Source organism: Perissodus microlepis, chromosome 3 (genome assembly GCF_051167445.1).
Source record: "Perissodus microlepis isolate ML-2025 ecotype Zambia chromosome 3, ASM5116744v1, whole genome shotgun sequence".
Taxonomy (NCBI): Eukaryota; Metazoa; Chordata; class Actinopteri; order Cichliformes; family Cichlidae; genus Perissodus; species Perissodus microlepis.
The window spans coordinates 44,963,183-44,987,313 of record NC_140463.1 but is presented as its reverse complement, the minus strand read 5'-3'; the positions used below and the strand labels follow the sequence as shown (position 1 = coordinate 44,987,313).

Sequence of the window (24,131 nt, the reverse complement as noted above, 5' to 3'; positions counted from 1 at the left end):
CTGTTGCACAAGAACCAAAACCGCAACTCTGACCACTCGCTTGAGATTTTGAACGTGTCCTCTTCCCCCGCTTGTGCCTGGCAGAGGGACTTTTTCCGAGCATCGGTGATACTCTAATAAAGCTACACTCAGCAACGCGATTGAAAGCCTTATACATGGAAAATGTCACCGATTGGTTCTGAGCTTCAGATGATTTAATCACATCAAAGCACTTCAAGCTCATAGACTTGCTGTCTAATGACATCAGGTGACACAGGAGAATCTTACATAATCACAATAGCACAAACCCACTCTAACATCTTGAGCCCAAACCTCAAGTGAGCAGCTGAAATTCAGAGAAGAGCTCTTGAACATCCTGCAAGAAGACTGAAAAACTATTTCTGAAGCCTGTTTAAAGAAACTGCAACCTTTCCTAGGACAGCTTAGGCTGTGACTATTTTTTTTTGTTTGTTTATTGTGATTTACGTTTCTGTTTCCTTTTTCCCATTTTCCTAGCGTCATATACAGAAATGAGGGATTGCCCAAAACGTGTGCACAGTACTGTAGTTAGACAAGGAGTCTGGCTGACAACACTGAAGGCTTTCCCTCATACAGGCCTGCACACTCTTCATTTTCCCAGCATACAAATACATGAACTGACTTTGTTTCACATGTGCATTTCCTATTGCTTTAAACATCTTCTATTTTACACTAAATATTTTTCCATGTTTCTAAACTCACGGGCATTTCATGAAATAAATATAGTGTAAAATCAGGTATGCATAAAAAGAATGGGTATGGTTTTGCAGAGGCATCGTAAATGGATTGATTCTTATATGGTGCTTTTCTACTCCCCCGGAGTACTCAAAGCGCTGTATACAACATGCCTCATTCACCTATTCACACCCACTCATACAAGCACTTCCTTCTATACTTAAGTGCAATCTAAACATTCACACACATTCACTCTCCGATGGACGGATTGAAAAGCAACTTGGGGTTAGTATCTTGCCCAAGGATACTTGGCATGCAGACTGGGAAAGCCAAGGATCGAACCACCAACCTTCCAGTCAGTAGCTGATCTGCTCTACCACCTGAGGCACAGCCACCCCAATAACCCCATCTGCCCTAATACAGATGCCATCATGTAAGAAGCGATCCTATACAAATGTCTGTGTGGAAAGTATGTTACGACTTGCTAAATTAAGTCGTAACAAGCACCTCCGTCTTAACTCTGTCATTTCCTGTCCATTCCAACAACTCTCCATCCACTGCAGATATATTTCTAAAGGTCATGTTTCTCTGCACACATACGGAAATGTGAATCTGCCGTTGCCGTCCTTGTTTTTGGTTTTGATTTTTCTTACCCTTTGTAAGAGCCTTGAGAAAATGCCCCAAGGTTTTCAGGAAATGCATTTCGGGAACTGAAATGTGCTTCAGTTAAAGCTCGATGATTATGTTATACTTGGCTATACTTGCACAATTCATTTTGAGAATGTTTGGTAATCCCTAAATGTTTAGAATTCATGCAAAGAATGCATGTAAAGCCGAAACTGCACTGTAATTACATTTTGTTGTTTCCAATATTTGGGATTGTTAAACTGTTTCGTGACTTTTTGTTTGCTGTATAGACTCAGTTTTACAGTATAATGCTGTAAAATTTATAAAATGTTACTGCTACCACTCTTACATCCGATTTGGTGGGGGGTTTACACCAGCATTGTAAGCTGTTATTGTCCATTTTTGTCCTTTGTAACTCAAATTCAGCACAACATATTTGTATTTATGTGCTCTACAAGTTATGTTGAGACTGTGTTAAGCTTTACTGCTAAAAAACATCATCTTAATAAAACATTTTGAAAAGCATGCACCTGGATTTAATCACACATCTTCTTTATCCATAATTCATGGTTTCTGTAGCTCTGACAATGCCACTGCATGATAGGTTAATCAAGCAAATAGTAAACATGGGAAGTGGACATAGCTGTGGTTAGAGTGAAGCACAGCTATGTCCCTTTTGTTTTCTTACTTTTGTAAAATTGGGCCCCAACAATAAGGCAAGTTTCTACAGGTAAGGTAGGGCTCACGGAAGTATTTCATACAGCTGGTGTTTCAGACTGTGCCAATCTACAATTCCTACATGCACATCCCCTGTAAGGTCATATACTGCATTTGTGTGCATTTATCGGAGATATTTTCTGTAATTTGTTTAATTCTGTATGAAGTTTAAAAATTATTACATGTGGTAATAATTGTGCCAGCTGAGATATAAACCTTGCTGTGCCATCATTTTGGTTTAACTTCACTGTCAATCCATTTTCACTGGTTGATGTTTGTTGCCACAAGATAATCCTGAATCATATTTTAACCTTCTGTCATTGCATTTACTCTGGTTTGCAGCTGTCTGTGCTTCTGTGTGGCTGGACCTGAGTTATTATTATTACTACAGCTAATGTTTACTACTTCTGTTACACCATGTATTAGGTGTAAAAATCTTCTAAATGTATGCAATTCCATATAAACAACGCTTTACAACCATGTTCAAGAAGATAAACCAATTTATTCATCTGTTACAAAACAAGTGGAATTTCAGCAGTGTTATGCAGCTGTTGGTGCTTTTGTCTCCACCCCAGGGTGCGGTCTCTACTTCTTGCTCTTGGTTTCCACACCACGGAAGCAGCAGGTCAGAGCAGCTACCAACGTCATAAACTCCGCAAAGTCCACCACGCCATTTCCATCAAAATCAAGAGCTTTGATCAGGTCATCCGCTGCTTTTTTGTCCTTTGCTCCCTGTGAAGACCAACAGAACACCAGTGCTGTAAGCATTGAATCATATCTGTTATTAACCTCTGTCTCTCTTCCACAGCATGTCTTTTATCCTGTCTTCCTTCTCTCACCCCAACCGGTCGCAGCAGATGGCCGCCCCTCCCTGAGCCTGGTTCTGCCGGAGGTTTCTTCCTGTTAAAAGGGAGTTTTTCCTTCCCACTGTCGCCAAAGTGCTTGCTCATAGGGGGTCATATGATTGTTGGGTTTTTCTCTGTATCTATGAAGCGCCTTGAGGCGACTTTTGTTGTGATTTGGCGCTATATAAATAAAATTGAATTGAATTGAATTGAATTAAGCTACAGTCTGCAAGCTGCCAAACAGGGCCTCACTTTTTAGTCGAATAAAAACAGTTAAAACTAAACAAAATGTTGTTGTTCAAGTTAAACAATCAGTCTGCAAATACCATTAGGCTGACACCTTTTGTTAAATTTTAAACATCACAACTTGTCGGAAACACTTTTAAAAACAGCTAGAAGCATGCAGCTGCAGGATGATATGTCCTTACTGCTTTCATTTTGCAAGTTAACCACCAAAACCAATCACCAACACATGAATTTGTATATTTTGCAGCGTATAGTAAAAACACAGGTATGCCCTTTGGGGTGTACATTACCGAGATCATTTCAGGCATTTCCTTTTCCAGCAACGTCTTGACTTCAGATTTGGACAGACTGTTCGGGTCGCCATCAGTTTTTGCATACTTTTCAAAGGTGTCGAGCATCAGAAACATGGACTTCTGTAGCTGAGTCATGGTTCCTGGCTGATCGGTAGTTATTAAACAGGTAGAGAAAAAGAAATGGAAGGTCGACAGAGCAATACCTGTGCAGGCAGTGACGGAATAGAGGAGATACGGTTCTTTTTATACCTTTAAAAATGGGCTTGGCCACATTGGGAAGACAAAACCTCTAAAGGTGTGGCAGTGTTTGCTAAAGTATGTTGCACATATCAGGTTAAATACTCTGAGAACACAACCTCATTCTCCCAACGCCCAGTATGCACATACTGAAAGGCCATATGCAGCTTTAGTCATTTGCTAGTGGACTGTGTTGAAAATTAAATGAATATTTAATTGTTGATAAACATTGTGCTTTGGATATGAGTTTAACTTTTCTACCACTGCATTTCCTGTGTTTGGCATTTGTCTGTACTTCTGCATAGGGCTGGACTTAAGCCACTAAAACCCATACCATTTTTAACCCTGTGTTTAAAAAAAAATTACACTGTGTAAATATCATTCTAGGTTATGCATTTTTATATTAAATCACAACTATGTGCAGGTAGATAAATCCCTTTATTCAGCTGTTACATAACAAGAGGCATTGCAGAGATAATAGGCAGTTGCTGCTGTTGTTCCCAGGGTGGGGTCACTACGCTCACTTCTTGCAAGGGCGGCCGTGGCAGACGCAGGTAATAGAAGCTACCAGCACCATGAACTCGTTGAAGTCGACCTCACCGTCTCCATTAAAGTCCAGCTCTTTGAACAACTTGTCCAGGTCTTCTTGATTCTGTGCTCCCTGTATAAATCAAAAGATTATGTCACTAGTGCTACATTTTCTAAACTGCCAAAAGTGTTGTTGTCAGTATCATTTTTATTCAAATTGAGCCTTTTTCAAGATCACGTTGTTCCAGTTCGATGACAAACAACCCTGAGATGTATTTGATTGTCTTTACTTTTCAAAAAAATTGAAACACCGTATAAAAACATCAAAAAGCAAACAGCTGACTGTTTTACCAACCAAAACCGAGCACAGCCAGCTCTAGAGCTCACGATGCACATTTTTTGTAATCATTCAGTGTCTTTATTGTACTTGAACTCCTACCATGAGTCAGGATGTTTTCTAACTTCATGATAAACTCTTGCATACAGTATATTTAGTTGATAAATATACTTAAATACATAATGTTATGTAAATTTAAGCCTATGTGCCTGATCCTCGCTGAGCAGATATCAGCACTGTACCCAGCGGTGACATGTACATGGCCCAGCACATGCGTGCAAGGAATGAACAGTACCTTGAGCAGTCCAGGCAGCTCGTTTTCCAGCAGAGCTTTGACCTCGGCTTTTGTTAGGCTGTCCGGCTTTCCCTCCTTTCCTGCATATGTATCAAAGACCTTCATCATGCAAGCCACGGACGTCTCCAGCTGTGTCATGATTGCTGTCTGACAGGTGGTTATTCAGGTAGAGAGGAAAAATTGGAGGTGGACAGAGCAGTAGCTGTACAGGGAATGAAGGATTAGAGAGGGGATTCTTTTTATACCTTTAAAAAAAATAGGTTTGGCACCACTGATAAGTCTAGCTTCTATTGCTGAGGTAGTGCTTCCTCAAATGTTTGACTCCAACTTAGTAAACACAACCTTGGACCTGCATCACCCAATATTCGCATCACCTGAAAGGCCATATGCAGCTTTGGTCATTTACTTGTTGACTTAAGGCGAGGCCTATCTATTAACAGAACAACAAAGGTAATAAATTCTATGATTTAAAGCAGTAACTAAGCGATTGATTTATTATGCAAGCTGAGCTGCAAAGTCTGTTGTCGTTATCATCCAAAGACGATAATGAAACAAGTTTAAACCTGCTGTCAGTGCAGCATTTACTGTGGTTGGTGGCTGTCTGCGTGTCTATGTAGGGTCGGATTTAAACCACAATAGGAAAGTTACGAAAACTGAGTACACGCGGGCGGTGATCTGTTCTCTCTCATAAATGATGTTGTGGAAATTGTGCTCTCTTACAATATATATATATGCATGAAACATCAAAAGCATTTTTGTGGTCAGATAACATGTCACAACATGCCTCTTGCTTCATTATGTCAAACACAATGAGAAATAAAGTTGCTCATGCAGATTGGATGGCAAAGGAGGAATCAAAGATGATGGCGTTCAGTGGACCGAGTACCCGAGTCATACTTTCGAATTTCACTTTTTATTTAAAAAAAAAAAGCATGTGGATGTGGTGAAAGTGCAAGGGTGCAAGCTTGCAAGTAGAAGAAAACTTCTGAGACTGTAAAAACCTGGCCATTCAGTAGCGGTTAACACGTTTTGGAGGGTACATCATGGCATGCAGGCCAGGTCTAGTATCACACTGTAAGTTTGGTTTGTCCCTCTGTCAGTCTGAACCTGGCTGACTCAACAGGTCAAATATTTGCATTACTTTCGTCCATGAGTCTAGTACATATTAATCACCGCTTTCTGATATTATCACAAACCCAAATGTGTTAATGCAAAGTAATGTGACACTAAAACTGATCTGTCTTGTAGCTGTTGGTATCACTTTCCGAGGCAGAGTTGTTTTAAGAGTGTAAAAAACACTGCAATTTTAATTTTACCTGAAAATTAAACCATTTTCTAAATATTTTCCAGTACAGCACATTTTGCAGCTTTGTCAAATGGTGTAGACTTTTCATATCACAGATTGTATATTGTCAGTACTCAGTGCTTCATGGTGAAAACTAAGCTTGGTCTCATGGCTTCTGTTTCTATTGTGTCACTGGTTTTTTCACTGTGGTGAAAGGCGATAAAACATCTTTACGTGGCTCTCCATTTATAGGTTCTTTCCTCTTGCTTTTTTCTCCTTTTATATGCGTCTGCCATCTAAAGCAGCCAAATCCCTCAGCTTTAACATGATGATTAAATTATTTGTGCGCAGCTGTTTAAATTTGCACCCTGAAAATGCTTTTTATTGTCCACCATGTGTAACTCTGTATGTGAAACAAAAACTTGACAAATATTTTAGGTATTAAACAACAAATCCTGCAAATACATTTGAGTATACTGTATGTATTTCACTATGACACGAAAGAGATGCTAAGAGATAATATCTTTCCTTTGCACAGCAGTTAGTTTTCCATGTATGGTAACCAAACTGGTTTTAACCGTAAGCTGTAAAGCTCTGCTCTATTCATATGTGTTGTTGACAGGCAGTTTGACCTGGAGACATGCTAAACAATGCAAACTCTACAAACATGAAAGTGATTCTTGGAAATTCACTGTCAGGGGTTCCTATGAAAGGCGGTGCCTTGACTTTTGCTGTTTAAAAAAAAAGTTAGAGCGCCTTCCAAGACTCATGTCCCTGGTTATTGTAAAATCATATATGATATTAAAATATTGTCATTATTTTTATAGAAGCTGAAGATGAGCACAATATCTTGAAATAGGAGTAAAAAAGAACAGTGGTATATACAATATATAACATAAAATATGTACAATGTGTGATGTACATTGGCATTTAGCCTTGTGTAAGATATTAACCCTAAGTTTCTCTCCGGTGCGTCTATTGGAGTATCAGTGTATGTAAATGTTAGTTAGTAAGAAGTTGTTATGGTCACTGGGGGGACTCAAATGCGGGACTCCTTGCTCAAAGGAAGAATGGAGGGTTTTTATTTACAAACACCAGGTGAAATGTGTGACAGTGACTCAGTGCTATATACAAGCATGCGGGGATCAGGGCTCCAGGGAATCCACGGGGAAAAACAGGGGAACACTCTCACTCCTCTTCAGTCTCTCTTGGCATCTCACCAGTCATTTACTCCTCTCTCACAGCAGAAACTCAGTAGGGAACAAGGGCAGGTCCAGGGGTACAGGTCAAGCAACGATCTAGCAAAGAGCAGTCTCGCTTCTTCCCTTTAGTAGAGGCCAGTTAATGAGGCGCAGGTGTTGATCATCTCCCAGGTATGTAGGCCAAAGGCGGGAGCCCAAAATGAACTCCGCCCAGGCGACAGAGGGGGAGAGGGAGAAAGAGGGAGAACAAAGCAGAACTTCTCAGGCAGATCTGTCGGACCGTGACAGAAGTAAGTTAGTAAAAATCATAGAATTAAGTGCTAGGGGGAATCTGGCATGTTGTATTAAGTGCTTTGAGTACTCAAAAAGCGCTATTTAAGAATCAGTCCATTTACAATGCATTGCTTCTGTTTATAGCACATGGAGCTGTGTATTGTATTTATGTTATCTTGTACAGTCATATGACTCAGACAAGATTATTGCCTGAGTCATATGAACAAAAGACGGTTCTGGAATGCAGCACTCCCTAAAACGGGGAATGGTAACTGGAATATACCAACTACTGACACATTAGTGGGGGACCACCATTATAAACCAAATGTTTACTTCTAATATAATTACAGTTGTGTTCATAATCACTCATTGTGGACATAACTGCCATCGTTTCAGTTTTAATTATTGCTTTGAACTGTTCTTTTTCAAGTTTTCATAAGTTTGAATTTATTTTGGATTTTCTTTAAGTCACACGGGGTCAAAAGTATAGAAACACAAGTGGAGCTGAAAGTTCTACAGTGTGTTTTAACTTGATAAGACCAAGGCGTATTAACCTCTTGTCACTAAACATGATTGAGTACGACTGGTAGTTTGTCATGCCAGCATTTTTTGATAGCGCTTATCGGTTTGACCAATACTTAGAACAATAGGAAAGTCCAGGGAACTCAGTGAAGATCTAGGAAGGAATTGTGGATTTATGTAAATTGGGAATTGGGAATATCATCAGTTTAAGGAGCTGAAACACTTCTTTGCACACTTTGCACGCTTTGCACGCTTTGAGGTGAAGGGACCAGAGTCAGCAGCAGCAAAAACATCAGACAGCAGCAACAATATGAGGAATATGAGGTGAGGCGCACACTGAGGGCAGAGAACCCCATGAAGGCTGCCGGTCCAGATGGTGTGACGGGAAGGGTTCTAAATGAGTGCGCAGACCAGCTGGCTGGGGTCTTCACTAAGATCTTCAACACTTCACTGTCCCAGTCCTGCATCCCACCATGCCTAAAGTTGGCCACAATTGTCCCACTGCCAAAACGTACCGACTTTAGCAGCCTCAATGACTACCAACCTGTTGCTCTAACACCTGTTATAATGAAGTGCTTCGAGAAACTGGTCCGACGTCACATCATGTCCTGCCTGCCACCCACACTCGACCCACTCCAGTTCGCATACAGAGCTAACAGATCAACTGCCTTCTCTCACCTGGAACAACAGGGGCGTTATGCCGGTGTAACGCCCCTGAAGCTGGTGTTAAGGCTGCTCTTTGTTGCCTTAACACCAGCTCTCCACAAGGCTGGTCCCCTACTGTACACTCTGTACACACATGACTGTGTTAGTACTCATTAAGTTTGCAGATGATACCTGCATCATCTCTGGGGGAGATGAGATGGCATACAGAGGTTCAGAAGCTGTTGGATTGGTGTGCAGACAGCAACCTGAACCTCAATACCACCAAGACAAAAGAAGTGGTAGTCAACTTCAGGAAGTCTGAGCTGCAGCCTGTCAGCATCAACTGGGAGTGTGTGAAAAGGGTGTCCAGTTTCAAGTTCCTGGGTGTGCACATAAACACAGACCTCAAATGGAGCTCAAACACCTCTGCGGTTTTGAAGAAGGCCCAACAGTATCTCTACTTCCTGAGAATCCTCAGAAAAATGAAATTGATCATCTTCTACCGCTGCTCCATTGAAAGTGTGCTGACATACTGCATCTGTGTGTGGTTCTCCAGCTGCACCACGGCACACAAAAAGGCACTTCAGAGGGTCATCAATACGCCCAAAAAAATCACTGGACATCCTCTTCCCTCCTTGAAGGACCTGTACAGCACTCTCTCAAGAGGGCAGGCAGCATCCTACGGGACTGTACATACCCAGGTGCTTAAGCTGCTGCCCTCTGGCAGGAGGTTCAGGCTGCTGAGGTCCCGGACAAATAAACTAAAGGACAGCTTTTACAACAGGGCAATAGCCCTAATCAATGCAAACAGCTGACCTTTTTTTTTTGGGGGGGGGGGGGGGTAACAACAATAACAATAATACTATTTATATTTATAACAAGGTGCAATAATAATTAATGTGCAATAATAACAGTGTGCAATACACATACACTTATTGTTCATTTTATTACTAAGTGAAGTTACTGTGTTGTGTTGTGTTGTGATGTGATGTGTCGTGTTGTGTTGTGTTGTACGTAGTGCCGACGTGGGACAGTTTTCCAATTTCATTGTACTATTGTACTATGTATGACTGTGCAATGACAATAAAGAGTTATCCTAAATGATTATATGTAAGGATGGGACAGTTTAGACCTGCTGTTGCACCAATTCCTTTTTAATTTCATTCAGGCCTTTCTAACCAATTTTAAAATGTTTCCGCCTTTCTTGTTTTTCTTTAATTGCTGGAATTTATAACAGAGTATGTTTTGAAAGATGACCAAGTAGCAAACCTCCAGATTAAGAACCTAGATCACACTATAACATACTGGAGGTGTGAAATTGTAAAGGGTGAGATTGGGCCTGTGGCTCTCTAACCTGACACATCTGAAGCTACAGCCATAGGAAATAACACTTGTTTCACTGTGAATAAAGCTTTTTTTTTCTTTTTGAAAACTTTTTCAGAGAACTTATATTTATAGCAGTGTTGTAATACACTCTCACATACAGAGCTCTCATGGAAAGTGGCGCGTGTGTTTGAAGTATGGGCAGTATGTGCTGCCCATACTTCAAACATAGGCTAGTTCGTTATCACACCTACGATGGGCTACTTTTGCCTTTGTAAACTATAAAAACTGTTAAGAGAGTGTCAAGGTTCAAAGAAACTGGAAATGAATTAACGACTGCACCATAGGTGATACTTCTCTGGGTGCACATCTTCAGTAGGACGAGGTTGATTATAAGGTGCCGGTAAATCAGAATACAACGGCTAGTTTGTTAAATTGTAACAGTAAATGGATAACGCAGCGTGCTTACGTGAAAGTAACGGTAATCTAATTACCGTTTTTGCAATAGTAATCCTTTACTCGTTACTTGAAAAAAGTTACAAGTTACAAGTTACAAGTAACAAGTAACAAGTAACGTGTTACTGCCCATCTCTGGTGCTGACACATATTTGTTTTTATTTTATGAGGCAAAAAGGCTTACAGACCAAAACATTTGAAGGGACTTGACACAAAAAAGGACCGTCTGGTCTCCTACCACTTAATGTATGTGTTTAAACTTTTAAAACTATTGATATTAGTGTTTGGTTTCATGTCCTTTATTAAACTATAATTTCAGACTACATGAATCAAATGCTTTTTGCAAGCTCTGCGCAAAAAGCCACAGACAAGCAGAGTTAACAACTTGGAGCAAGGTGCATCTGTTACTCATTATACTAAGGACTGAGGAAACACCCTTTTATCATCGGCAGCGTCGTCGCTTGGTGTAGTTTTGTGTTTCTTCTAATTAAACACATGAGAAAACATTTACTCAAAGTAGTAACAAAGTTACCAGTAAATGTTGTACAGCAGATAAGTAATGTTCTTGGTGTGTACAGTATTTGTGCAGACATCTGCACAAACCATTCATTCTTGTTTTATTATAGACTGACTTTAAAAAGGGGGTTAATCCAATGCTAGCTTGCTTTTTTATTGTAACTATCCATAAAACATTTTATTCTGTTATCTCATACAGCTCAATTATACTGACAGGCCCTGTAGATCATTTGGTTAAATGATCACTCTGCACCATTTGTGTGTTATGAGCCATCTGTGTGGGCTAATCCAATCGGAACAGTCCATGGGGGGTTATGTATTGGTATCAGACGGTATAAAGTATAAAGTTTACAGGGGAATAATATCCGCAGTGGTCATTGACTCATACCAACTCACGAGACAGCTACAGGCCCTATTCAGTTACAGGCTGTAACTGGCTGCTGGATTTCCTGACAGGAAGAAAGCAGACAGTAAAGGTCTGCAGTAACACTTCTAGCACAATAACACTGAGTACAGGGGCTCTCCAAGGATGTGGGTTGAGGCCCCTCCTCTTCACTCTGCTGACCCACGACTGCACACCATCACTCAACTTCAACCTTTTCATCAAGTTTGCAGATGACGCAACTGTGGTAGGTCACATCAGCCACAACGATAACACCTACTACAGGAGAGAGGTTAACCCTCTGGCAGAGTAGTGCAGCAACAACAACCTGTCCCTGAATGTGGAGAAAACTAAGGAGATCATCATAGACTTCAGGGGAATTCACAACCTGCACACCCCACTAACCATCAGTGGTGCTGCTGTGGAGAGCGTAAGCAGTGCCAAGTTCCTGGGTGTGCACATCTCAGAAGATCTCTCCTGATCAAAAAACACAGCATCACTGGTCAGTAAAGCCCAACAGCGACTCTGCAAACTGAGGAGAGCAAGAGCCTCAACCCCCAGCTGCATCACTGTGTGGTATGGCTCCTGCACTGGGTCCTTCCGGAAAAGTTACAACGGCTAGTGAGAGCAGCAGAGAGGATTGTGGGTACCTCTCTTCCCTCTCTCCAGGACAGCTACTGCATCTGCCTAATCTGGAAAGCCCTCTGTATTACAGGTGACTGCACTCATCCGTCCAACAGCATCTTCAGTTTGCTGCCATCATGAAGGAAACTGAAGAGCCTCCGGGCTAGAACCAGCAGATATCGTCGGCAGTAATGACACCCGGTTACGCCAATCGGAGGTCACTAAAATCAATATTGAATCGGTGTGCAACTTTGCTAAAACAATGTCGGACTCTGTAGTTTTCTCTGGTCCCCTCCCCAATCAGACCAGGAGTGACATGTTTAGCCGCATGTTCTCCTTAAATTGCTGGCTGTCTGAGTGGTGTCCCAGAAACGATGTGGGCTTCATAGATAATTGGCAAACCTTCTGGAGGAAACCTGGTCTTGTTAGGAGAGACGGCATCCATCCCACTTTGGATGGAGCAGCTCTCATTTCTAGAAATATGGACAAATTTATTAAACCCCCCAAAATATGACTATCCAGAGTTGGGACCAGGAAGCAGAGTTGCAGTCTTACACGCCTCTCTGCAGCTTCTCTCCTCCTGCTACCCCCCCAAAAACCCATCTCCATAGAGACTGTGTCAGCTTCCAAAAAGACAAAAAACAAACTAAAAACCAGCAACAAACAACTTAAACATAAACAATTACAAAGAAAGAACAGTACAGTATCCACATCTGAACCAAAGAGTAAAACAGTGAAATGTGGATTATTAAATATTAGGTCTCTCTCCTCCAAGTCTCTGTTAGTACATGACTTAATAATTGATCAACAAATTGATTTACTCTGCCTTACAGAAACCTGGTTGCAGCAGGATGATTATGTTAGTTTAAATGAATCAACACCCCCGAGTCATTCTAACTACCAGAAACCTCGAAGCACAGGCCGAGGGGGCGGTGTGGCAGCAATTTTTCACACCAGCCTATTAATTAATGAAAGACCAAGACAGACTTTTAATTCATTTGAAAGCCTGATGCTTAACATTGTCCACCCCAGCTGTGAAACTCAGAAACCAGTCTTACTTGTTATCATCTATCGTCCACCTGGGCCTTACACAGAGTTTCTGTCTGATTTCTCAGACTTTATATCTAATTTAGTTCTGAGCTCAAATAAAATAATTATTGTGGGTGATTTTAACATCCATGTAGATGCTAAAAATGACAGCCTCAACATGGCATTTAGTCTGTTATTAGACTCAATTGGCTTCTCTCAAAATGTAAAAGAACCCACCCACCACTTTAATCACACTCTAGATCTTGTTTTAACATATGGCATAGAAACTGAACATTTAACAGTGTTTCCTGAAAACCCTCTCCTGTCTGATCATTTCCTGATAACATTTACATTTACAATAATTGATTACACAGCGGTGGAGAGTAGATTTTATCAAAGTAGATGTCTTTCTGAAAGCGCTGTAACTAAGTTTAAGAATATAATCCACCCACTGTTATCATCTTCAATGCCCTGTACCAACACAGAGCAGAGCAGCTATCTGAACGCTACCCCAACAGAGGTCGATTATCTTGTTAATAATTTCACCTCCTCACTACGTACGACTCTGGATACTGTAGCTCCAGTGAAAACTAAGGTCTCTAATCAGAAGTACCTGACTCCGTGGTATAATTCTCAAACACGTACCCTAAAGCAGATGACTCGTAATCTGGAGAGGAAATGGCGTGTCACAAATTTAGAGGATCATCATTTAGCCTGGAGAAATAGTTTGCTGCTTTATAAGAAAGCCCTCCGCAAAGCCAGAACATCTTACTATTCATCACTGATTGAAGAAAATAAGAACAACCCCAGGTTTCTCTTCAGCACTGTAGCCAGGCTGACAAACAGTCAGAGCTCTGTTGAGCCAACCATCCCTTTAACGTTAACTAGTAATGACTTCATGAACTTCTTCACAAATAAAATTTTTATCATTAGAGAAAAAATTACCAGTAATCATCCCACAGATGTAATATTATCTACAGCTACTCTTAGTACCATTGATGTTAAGTTAGGCTCTTTTTCTCCAATTGATCTTTCTGAGTTAACTTCAATAATTACTTCCTCCAAACCATCAACGTGTCTTTTAGACCCCATTCCTACAAAACTGCTCAAAGAAGTCCTGCCATTAATTAATTCTTCGATCTTAAATATGATCAACCTATCTCTAATAATCGGCTATGTACCACAGGCCTTCAAGCTGGCTGTAGTTAAACCTTTACTCAAAAAGCCATCTCTAGACCCAGCAGTCTTAGCTAATTATAGGCCAATCTCCAACCTTCCTTTCATATCAAAAATCCTTGAAAGAGTAGTTGTCAAACAGCTAACAGATCATCTGCAGAGGAATGGTTTATTTGAAGAGTTTCAGTCAGGTTTCAGAGCTCATCACAGCACAGAAACAGCTTTAGTGAAGGTTACAAATGATCTTCTTATGGCCTCTGACAGTGGACTCATCTCTGTGCTTGTCCTGCTAGACCTCAGTGCAGCGTTCGATACTGTTGACCATAATATCCTATTAGAGCGATTAGAACATGCTGTAGGTATTACAGGTACTGCACTGCAGTGGTTTGTATCATATCTATCTAATAGACTCCAATTTGTACATGTAAATGGAGAGTCCTCTTCACACACTGAGGTTAATTATGGAGTTCCACAGGGTTCAGTGCTGGGACCAATTCTGTTTACATTATACATGCTTCCCCTAGGCAGCATCATTAGAAGACATAGCATACACCGTCACTGCTATGCAGATGACACCCAGCTCTATCTGTCCATGAAGCCAGATAACACACACCAATTAGTTAAACTGCAGGAATGTCTTAAAGACATAAAGACCTGGATGGCCGCTAACTTTCTGCTTCTTAATTCAGATAAAACTGAGGTTATTGTACTCGGCCCTGAAAATCTTAGAAATATGGTATCTAACCAGATTCATACTCTGGATGGCATTACCTTGGCCTCCAGTAACGCTGTGAGGAACCTTGGAGTCATTTTTGACCAGGACATGTCCTTCAACGCACATATTAAACAAATATGTAAGACTGCTTTCTTCCATTTGCGCAACATCTCTAAAATTAGAAATATCCTGTCTCAGAGTGACGCTGAAAAACTAGTTCATGCATTTATTACTTCCAGGCTGGACTACTGTAATTCATTATTATCAGGATGTCCAAAAAACTCACTTAAAAGCCTTCAGCTAATCCAAAATGCTGCAGCAAGAGTACTGACAGGGACTAGAAAGAGAAAGCATATTTCTCCTGTTTTGGCTTCCCTTCATTGGCTTCCTGTTAAGTCCAGAATTGAATTCAAAATCCTGCTCCTCACATACAAGGTCTTAAATAATCAGGCCCCATCTTATCTTAATGACCTTGTAGTACCATATCACCCTATTAGAGCACTTCGCTCTCGCTCTGCAGGCCTACTTGTTGTTCCTAGAGTATTTAAAAGTAGAATGGGAGGCAGAGCCTTCAGTTTTCAGGCCCCTCTTCTGTGGAACCAGCTTCCAGTTTGGATTCGGGAGACAGAAACTATCTCTACTTTTAAGATTAGGCTTAAAACTTTCCTTTTTGCTAAAGCATATAGTTAGGGCTGGACCAGGTGACCCTGAATCCTCCCTTAGTTATGCTGCAATAGACGTAGGCTGCTGGGGGATTCCCATGATGCATTGAGTTTTTCCTTTCCAGTCACCTTTCTCACTCACTATGTATTAATAGACCTCTCTGCATTGAATCATATCTGTTATTAACCTCTGTCTCTCTTCCACAGCATGTCTTTTATCCTGTCTTCCTTCTCTCACCCCAACCGGTCGCAGCAGATGGCCGCCCCTCCCTGAGCCTGGTTCTGCCGGAGGTTTCTTCCTGTTAAAAGGGAGTTTTTCCTTCCCACTGTCGCCAAAGTGCTTGCTCATAGGGGGTCATATGATTGTTGGGTTTTTCTCTGTATCTATGAAGCGCCTTGAGGCGACTTTTGTTGTGATTTGGCGCTATATAAATAAAATTGAATTGAATTGAATTGAATATAGAGACAGCTCCGTCCGTCAGGCTGTCAGGATGCTGAATTCACTCCCTGCTGTCATACACATGAACCCCAGACCTGCATTCACCTCGTTCCTCTGAAACCCCCAACCCCCAAACATATAAAACTCTGAACCACCACCATTGCCCTTTCACTGACTGCCCCACCCCCACTTGCACACCCACGCGAACTTGCCCACAATCACTATGATTGTGTTGGACACTGCTGTTTATATAAGATTGTATTGTATTGTATGGTGTTTTACATAAGATTCCTATTTTATTTTTCATCTTTTAATCTTTATATTGTTTGAGTCTACACTTAGGACCATGGGAGCAAATTCTTGTGTATGACTGTACATATGGCCTTTGACAATAGCTGACTTTGACTTCAGTTGTTAGAACATTTAGCAAATAAGCAGACATTATATCCGAGGTTGATTCAGGGTTGAATTTGATGTAATTTAAATACGATGCCCAAAGAGATAGGAGTTAGTCCATCATTAGGCTGAAAAACCCAAAATTATCTGCAAAAACTTTAGAAGTGGCCAAATCAGCAATCTGTTGGGTAGTTAAAAGAATCAACACGCTCACCAGCTCAGCAACTCCAAAAGGCCTCAAAGATCCACAAACAAACAGAATTGGACGTAAATGTCTAGCAGAGCAACTCAAGAGAAGAAACATATCATTTGGGGATGCCCAATGGTTAAAGACTTTGGGCAGACATTGGCTGTTCATTCACCCAAGGATTACACCTATGGTTTAATAGGTGTAATTCTTAAATAGTTTGAATTAAACCTTGAAAGTCTGCACTTCAATTACACATCAAATGCTTCAGTGACAATCGTCATGCCGTCGTTGTCCCAAAGACGGAGCACTGCATGTAAGCATCTCGTGTTTTCTGCAATAGTATATGTTGCAGTTTGAGGTCTGTCAGTCTTTGCTCACCACCAAATGTTACTAGGACAGATCTGCCTCAGATGCTTAGGTAGGTCATCTAAAAACAGGAAACCCGCTGGTTTGATTTTCTTGGGCAAATTTCAATTGTTGTCAAATTGTTCTGAATGCTTGAATAAATGTGTGACTGTAGCTTGTACTGTGGAAGCACTGAGCCAGCAAGAACCAGGATGAAAAAAATGTTTATAGTTATAAACATCACGTATGTAAATGGGCTGCTAAGTCACTTGGAGGTCAGTGTTCAGAGAAAAGGTATTTTAGGAGCTCGTCGCTAACTCATCCGATTCTGCCTTCAATCATGGTGAAAACACTGAAACGTTGGCCTTATAACAAAAATACAGAGAAGATGTACTGAATGATGAGGACACATTTATAATATCAGAGACATGCATTTAATGTCTCAGATTTATTTGAGATGTACAAGTTTTGTGTGGTTGATACGACAAACACGCACATAGCAAACCTTCGCCCGTCACAGGCGTTCTTTCCACTTCCTGTCACTGACCTACTATACAGCGACCCCTGAACACCACACTTTCCATTCAGCATCCTAATCGTAAGCTGTAATCATTACGAAACCTGCGTGTTCAGTGTCGCATTTTTAACCCTCACTGTTGCTGATCGTGTTTTAGCCCGATCAAATTCTGCCTGGTACCATTATCAGTGTTTAACCCTGTGATGTTGGGTGTATCCTATATGATGTCTGCATGATCAGAGTGATTTTCCCCCCTGAAATACCGAAATAAATTGCACAAAACATTTTTAAGCAAGAAATTACACAAAAATCCTGAATGTGAAAGATGCCACAAATTAAAAACTATGCAAATTCATCATTTATTTTATTTTTTTTATTTGTCAGAAGGTTAAATAAACACATAAAAATATTATTATTTTGTGATCTTGGCTTTATGGGACTAACACCCCATCACTGAAATTAATTTTAATTAAGATGTAGTTTATAGAAAAATACATACATATTTACAACCATATATGGGGGTTTTGCAATCATGCAAATATGTAAAATGAAAATATGCTATATACAGGACAGAAAGTACACAAGAAAACTTTGGAGCGGACACTCATTTACTTTCTTTGGGATCCACATGCTCGAAGTAGAAGGATTCATACAGAGGCACTTGACGCTGAAAGAGAAGGACATAAAGAAGAAGCTCATCACTCAGACATCACAGACTGAGGCGCTCCACAGGTCAGTGTTTCCTAAAATGCACAACCTAAAACTCAACAGGCAATCTGAGTTTAACACATAGTTAGGTAGAAACATTATGTCAGTTATATTTTTATGATGTCTCAATGTTGAAGTCACCGTGAATAACTCAGTGAAACTGGATCAACATGTATTTGGACTGCTCAAAAATGATTTTCAGTACTTTTTCCTATTGTCCCACTAAACTAACTAAAACATCACCCTGAAATGATCCCTGTTCTCACCCACTGAGACGAGCCTCTGGAGGAGCTTGTGCTGTCTTTGTCTGCATCTGCCATCTCGGAGTCTACGTGGGGAACCTCGTAGATGACTCGGGCTGCTAGTGCTGAAAACACACACGTCCACAGAGAAATGATTACAAGGATTTAAATTGCATTTTCTTTTTAAAATAATGACCTAATTGGGAGCCGCATTTAATCCTTTCGGTCTCTATTACTGTTACTGTAATGTTACAAACATGTTACAATACTTCATCCCTCCTTATATTTTCATTTTATTTTAACAAACTTATCTCTGTCAGTGTTTAAACTGTGGCATCCTGTTATTATGGGATGAAATGGACTTTACAATAATTCACACTTTATCTACTTCACATCTGCACCTGTGGAGACTCAAACCAAGAACCTTCCTGCTGTGAGGAGACGGCACCAACCGCAGTGTTTTGTTTTTCCATATCTGCATCAATTACTCACCTCCAGCAGTATATGAACCAGCTGTTTCAGCTATCATCGTGTGCCAGTCTCAGCTCATTGACCATCCGCTCTTCAGTGACTGGCTTCCACTTTTTAATTAAATCAGACTTTAGATTTGCCCATATCATGTGCTTCTTCTTTAATCTGATGCCAGCAGTCAGTTTAAAAACTAAACCATTTTGAACTATTGCATTCTTTATTTGATAACACAATTTTGCAGCCTTTTTCACAACCCTAGTGTATTAAAACATTATCCTTGGCACACAACGCTATTCAATTTCAGCCCCAAATATTTCTAATTGAAACACTATTATGTTGTTGTTGCTGCTGTTGTGAATCGGTCCTATATAAACAAAACTGAATTAAATTTTTCAGTGTAGACTTGTTTCATGAGTAGATCATCTATCAAGAGGAAATTTGCTCTTTTGAGGTTGAACTCCAAATTGTTCTTAGTGAATCAAGTATTAATGAATGTAGGAATGCAGCTTGTAGTGTAGAACGACTTTGAGTTTTCAGTGTTATAAATATAATAGAATATGTAAATGTGCATGTTATTATAAAGTTGTAGGGTCTTTACTTACAAAAAGAAAAAAAAGTGATGTGATCCAAAAACCCAAAGTTTTCTGCTTGTTATCACAACCAGGCCTCCTGTTAGCAGCTCTTTTATCTTTCAGTCAGTGGAAAGCTGCTATCAGGTGTATAGATTGTTCAAAATTACAGATTACTCCTACCCAATCCAATTTCATTACAGTGGGTTGTACAGAGTATTATAGTTTAACATTGTGCTGCACAAAGTGTTAATGTTTCCTGTAAGAGCGCCACATGAGTTGTGATGTGTTTAGAATTGTTTGCTGCAAAAATTCAATCAAAATGGCTTTTAGGAATAATTTTAGGAGGATTTTTGTCACACACACACACACACACACACACACACACACACACACACACACACACACACACACACACACACATATTTGCTATATTTTCTTTTAATTCTTATTCTCTATGAATTGCATGAAAGGCATTGGTATTTAAAGAGAGTCTATGGGAACTTCACCGTTGTGGTACATACTTTAAATATAAGGTTACAATTCAATTTGAACTGATAGTGTCAAAATATTTTTCTAAAATATAAAAAAAAGTAGATGTTTACTTTCTTCATATTGACTGTTTAAGGTGATGAGATGAAGCTAGCACCTGGATAAATCTCATTGTGTTCCAACTGGTTTCTTACAACTACATTCAAATATACTTCACATTTGTTTTCCGCCACTAATATATATGATAGATCTTGGTGCTCTGTAAGACAGTCTGTGTTGTTGTTTATACAGAGGATCCTGTAGGAGAAGTTTCTGAAAATCGGCATTTTCATTTTGAACTACCTCCAAGCTCTTTGATTGTGTGCTTTTCTATTACATATTCATCTACACTGTTTATATCATTCTGTTTGCTATTTATTGCTGTCTTCTACACTCCTGCACAGTTGGCGTGGAACGCCCATAATTTCGTTGTACATGGTTAATGAAATTAAAGTGCTATTCTATTCGGTTCTATTCTATTTTCCAGGTATTAAGATATTTCTTCTAATGAAACCCTTGAAAAACTTATCAGTCAGAAGCATTAAAATCCATTACATTTGTTATTTAGTATACTAGTTGACTTGATACCAAATAAAAAATTTTTTAAAAAGTCATTTTTCTACTCTTTCTGATCCCTCAAAGAACTTTTACATTAAGTAGATTCTTAGATTCAGTTAGTTTCTTCCTTTTAGTTAGTTTATTTGAAAATATTTTGATATTCAGGGTCAGCTTTGTTGTATTTAATATAATGAGTAGGATGTGTGTCAGGAGTGACAGATATTACAAAACAAGCAGCACTTTTTGCAGGTCTTTGAGTCACAGCCATGAAGATGCCAACAGGTAAATGGTAAATGGACTGGTTCTTATGCAGCGCTTTTCTACTCTATCTGAGAACTCAAAGCGCTTTATCTTAAACAAGTCCCAGTAAACACAGGTGGTCGAAGAGTCAAGATAAAAACATTTCATATATATTTTTTATTTAATTTATTTTTTACTTACTAGTTTGTGAGTGTACACTATAGTTACAGTTAGTACTTTTTTAAAGTCTAGTTTTATTTTGTTTCAGTTAACAGACGTGTTTGTTCACACCTGGTTTTAGTTTAATCTTTCATCAGTTTTACCACAACACTTAAACTTTGCTGCCATGCAAACTGACAGTTGTGCAAATGTATTAGTGAGGAAAGTGTCAGCCTCCACATTACGAGTCTTAATTTCAAGGCTTTTGATGCAGGTTGTTTGGAACTTTTCTTTTTCAGGAATAGTTTTGAGTGATGAAAAATGCGGACTGCAGAAGGTACTAAATGAATGCTGTTCATACAGCATGTACAGAAACTCACACAGTTTTTTTTTTAAATCCTCATGCATTTCCTGCTCCAACTTTTTATTACGTATATGGAAATATTAGCTCCTAACTTGTTTGAATTGGCTCCAATATAGTCCAGTAATAATGTCAAGGTACAGTGGTTGAGGTATATCACAGAGAACTATCTCATCATAAAACAACTACACATTTATAGTCAAGTGATTATTTTGTTTATTGTTTAAAATGAACCAGTGTTCCTGTGTGTGATACCTGTCTCATGTTCTTTGGTTAAAATAGTTAAATACAACGTGTCTTTATGGATAGACAAAAACACAAGTAACAAAGAAATATTTTTGTTCAGTCCACCACTCATAACTGTGTCTCTGATGCTTTAGTATTAAGTTAAAATTGGTACCTTGTTTTCTTCGCAGAGTGCAGTAACAGACGAGTGTGATGAGGAGCAAAGGAACCACTACAGCCAGGGAAATGATCACGTTGGTTGGTTTGGTTGGATTCCTAGGATCTAAACAATTTGTTAAATTTGTAATAATATTATAATAATAATTACATCCATCCATCTCATGTAAAAATGCAATGCCTTCTGGTACTATCATGGTAAAATGTTGTGTAATATTTAAAAAAAAAAGAGGGATAAAAACTGTATTAATTGTCTATTAAGACTACCAAGCCACCTAAAATGACAGTGACAGTACAGTTGATTTCAGTCTACAGTTGATATTGTTTAAATATCAACTACACTCGTAAAAAGGGATTTGAACATGTCACCATACTGAACCTTGTGCACTTTGCCAGTTGTTCCCAGTATCGTTGACTGTCTTGACTGTGATAACTGTCCCATTTCCTTTAGCCTCAGTTAAAGATGGTATCTCCACAGTCACCTTGCAGATGTACGTTCCTGAATCCTTTGTTCTAACATTTGAGATATTCAAAGAAGAACATTTCTTCTCTTCCTTTTTCAGAGACGCATTAGGCTGATTAAAGTAGTCACTCCTAATTTCTGTTTGATTTTTAAGCCAGTACACTCTAAATCTTTCAAACTTCTCTGTCCAGCAGCAGGTGATGTTTACTGTCTCTCCTTCCCTGACAAAAACATGATCGCTCTGTGTCACAACAAATGTGCCTGATGAAACACCTGTAAGACACAAAGTGGAACATAACATAACATTACAAGACCACACATATTGCATGATTTCTAAAGCTAAAAGCATCAGGGTTTGGTACAAATACAGTATGCAGATATGTTTTTAAGTAGCATGAAAAGAAAAGCAACTGAACTTTTTTAGGTTTCCTGAAGATGTTTCAGTTCACATCAAGTAGTTCAGTCACTTTTCCTTCCATATCCTTAGATTACCACACATGTGTCAAACTCCAGGCCTCGAGGGCCGGTGTCCTGCAGGTTTTAGATGTGTCCTTGATCCAACACAGCCGATTTAACTGGCTAAATGACCTCCTCAACATGTCTTGAAGTTCTGCAGAGGCCTGGTAATGAGCTAATCATTTTATTCAGGTGTGTTGACCCAGGGTGAGATCTAAAACCTGCAGGACACCGGCCCTCGAGGCCTGGAGTCCGACACCCCTGGATTACCATGACCTGGATGGTTGAGAGCCTACACAGACACAGACATGCTTCTAAAAACATTATAGTGATTTTTATAGAAAACAGATAACAATATTAGGTAGTAAATGCACATCAGGAATAAAGATGTCATGACAATAATTTTGTTGTCTTTTACATCTGTTATTTAAAAAGCCTTGTATCTTTATAAATCATTCTAAATCTAGGTTAGTCTCACTTCTTAGAACTAAGAACTTTAAACACTGACATATTGAGAAGAAATAATATCAGACATTCATTTATCGCTTGAATATTTATCACAAACAAATTTAGGAAAACTTAACTTTTCCATTTAGAGAGGAATCGTATAAAAACTAAATAATTTGTTAAGTTGTGTTTTTACTTACTCCAGGATGACAGGGTACAGAGAGAGGCAAAAAGCAGACTACTTAGCAAGATCTTCATCTTGCCACACTGATTCACTACTGAACAGTTACAATCGCGTCATCTGTCACATCTTCTCTTAGTCCCACCCACCACACACACATATACACACACACACACACACACACACAGACACTGTGCACGATGTTTTCTTCAAAGATCTTCTGTTTTCTAGAGAAGTGTGAAAACCCACAGATGCTGCTGCTTCCTCCGTCAGACAGACAACAGCTACAGACAAACTATAGAAGCTGTGACTAAGACTCAGACCTTTCTCTTCCGACTGAAAAGGCCACTTTTTTTATCCTAATGCAGAGATGCTGAAATGGGGTCACAATAAAATACATATTAAGGACAGATGATGTAATAAACTGTATTTTTGTTCAAGAATTCTCATTAAAATTGTTTGAAAGTCAATCTTTGCAAGTTTACACACATGCATACATACAAAGTTTGCATGTTAACATTAATTTATTTTAATATTTTACTTATTTTTTTAACTGCACTGTGTTTGGGGGTTTTACGTTGCCAGATTATTGTAGTGGTATAGCTTTTGTTCTATTATTATTATTATTTTGTTGAAAACATCCGGGAGGAAGTTGATGTAGGTCACCTGAAAACGTGAAATGAGAGTTCATAAATGACGTGAATTGTCATTCTGCAAAGTCCTCAGAGTCTTAAGCTACTTTTTGCTGCTACTATGTTTCCCAAGGGGTTGAAGCAGTCGACACATCCACGTTTTGATTTTACACCTGATGCTCTCCCTGACACAACC

General features: G+C 39.5%; 3 protein-coding genes across 3 annotated transcripts; all 3 read right to left on the bottom strand.

The window, feature by feature from the left end:
• Nucleotides 1–2,519: 2,519 nt before the first annotated feature.
• On the bottom strand, nt 2,520–3,646 carry LOC146391667 (protein S100-P-like). The gene is made up of 2 exons (XM_084919021.1): nt 3,419–3,646; nt 2,520–2,769 (listed from the first exon to the last, which is right to left on the bottom strand). The coding sequence occupies exons 1-2, from the start codon at nt 3,554–3,556 to the stop codon at nt 2,623–2,625; spliced, it is 285 nt and encodes a 94-aa protein (XP_084775147.1). The 5' UTR covers nt 3,557–3,646; the 3' UTR covers nt 2,520–2,622.
• Nucleotides 3,647–4,090: 444 nt separating this feature from the next.
• Nucleotides 4,091–5,011, bottom strand: LOC146391666 (protein S100-G-like). The gene is made up of 2 exons (XM_084919007.1): nt 4,819–5,011; nt 4,091–4,319 (listed from the first exon to the last, which is right to left on the bottom strand). The coding sequence occupies exons 1-2, from the start codon at nt 4,954–4,956 to the stop codon at nt 4,179–4,181; spliced, it is 279 nt and encodes a 92-aa protein (XP_084775133.1). The 5' UTR covers nt 4,957–5,011; the 3' UTR covers nt 4,091–4,178.
• Nucleotides 5,012–16,454: 11,443 nt separating this feature from the next.
• On the bottom strand, nt 16,455–23,439 carry LOC146391665 (uncharacterized). The gene is made up of 5 exons (XM_084924616.1): nt 23,323–23,439; nt 22,136–22,492; nt 21,755–21,862; nt 18,490–18,590; nt 16,455–18,182 (listed from the first exon to the last, which is right to left on the bottom strand). Exons 1-5 carry the CDS (start codon nt 23,378–23,380, stop codon nt 18,120–18,122), a joined length of 687 nt encoding a protein of 228 aa, XP_084780742.1. The 5' UTR covers nt 23,381–23,439; the 3' UTR covers nt 16,455–18,119.
• Between the last annotated feature and the right edge of the window lie 692 nt (nt 23,440–24,131).

Coding starts and splice junctions, on each gene's coding strand:
- LOC146391667 (XM_084919021.1), bottom strand. CDS start 3,556: ATGACTCAGCTACAGAAGTCCATGTTTCTGATGCTCGACACCTTTGAA. Junction 2,770..3,418: donor AAATGCCTGAAATGATCTCG/GTAATGTACACC, acceptor TGGTCTTCACAG/GGAGCAAAGGACAAAAAAGC.
- LOC146391666 (XM_084919007.1), bottom strand. CDS start 4,956: ATGACACAGCTGGAGACGTCCGTGGCTTGCATGATGAAGGTCTTTGAT. Junction 4,320..4,818: donor AGCTGCCTGGACTGCTCAAG/GTACTGTTCATT, acceptor TGATTTATACAG/GGAGCACAGAATCAAGAAGA.
- LOC146391665 (XM_084924616.1), bottom strand. CDS start 23,380: ATGAAGATCTTGCTAAGTAGTCTGCTTTTTGCCTCTCTCTGTACCCTG. Junction 22,493..23,322: donor CTGTACCCTGTCATCCTGGA/GTAAGTAAAAAC, acceptor TGTGTCTTACAG/GTGTTTCATCAGGCACATTT. Junction 18,591..21,754: donor CACTCTGCGAAGAAAACAAG/GTACCAATTTTA, acceptor GTGTGTTTTCAG/CACTAGCAGCCCGAGTCATC.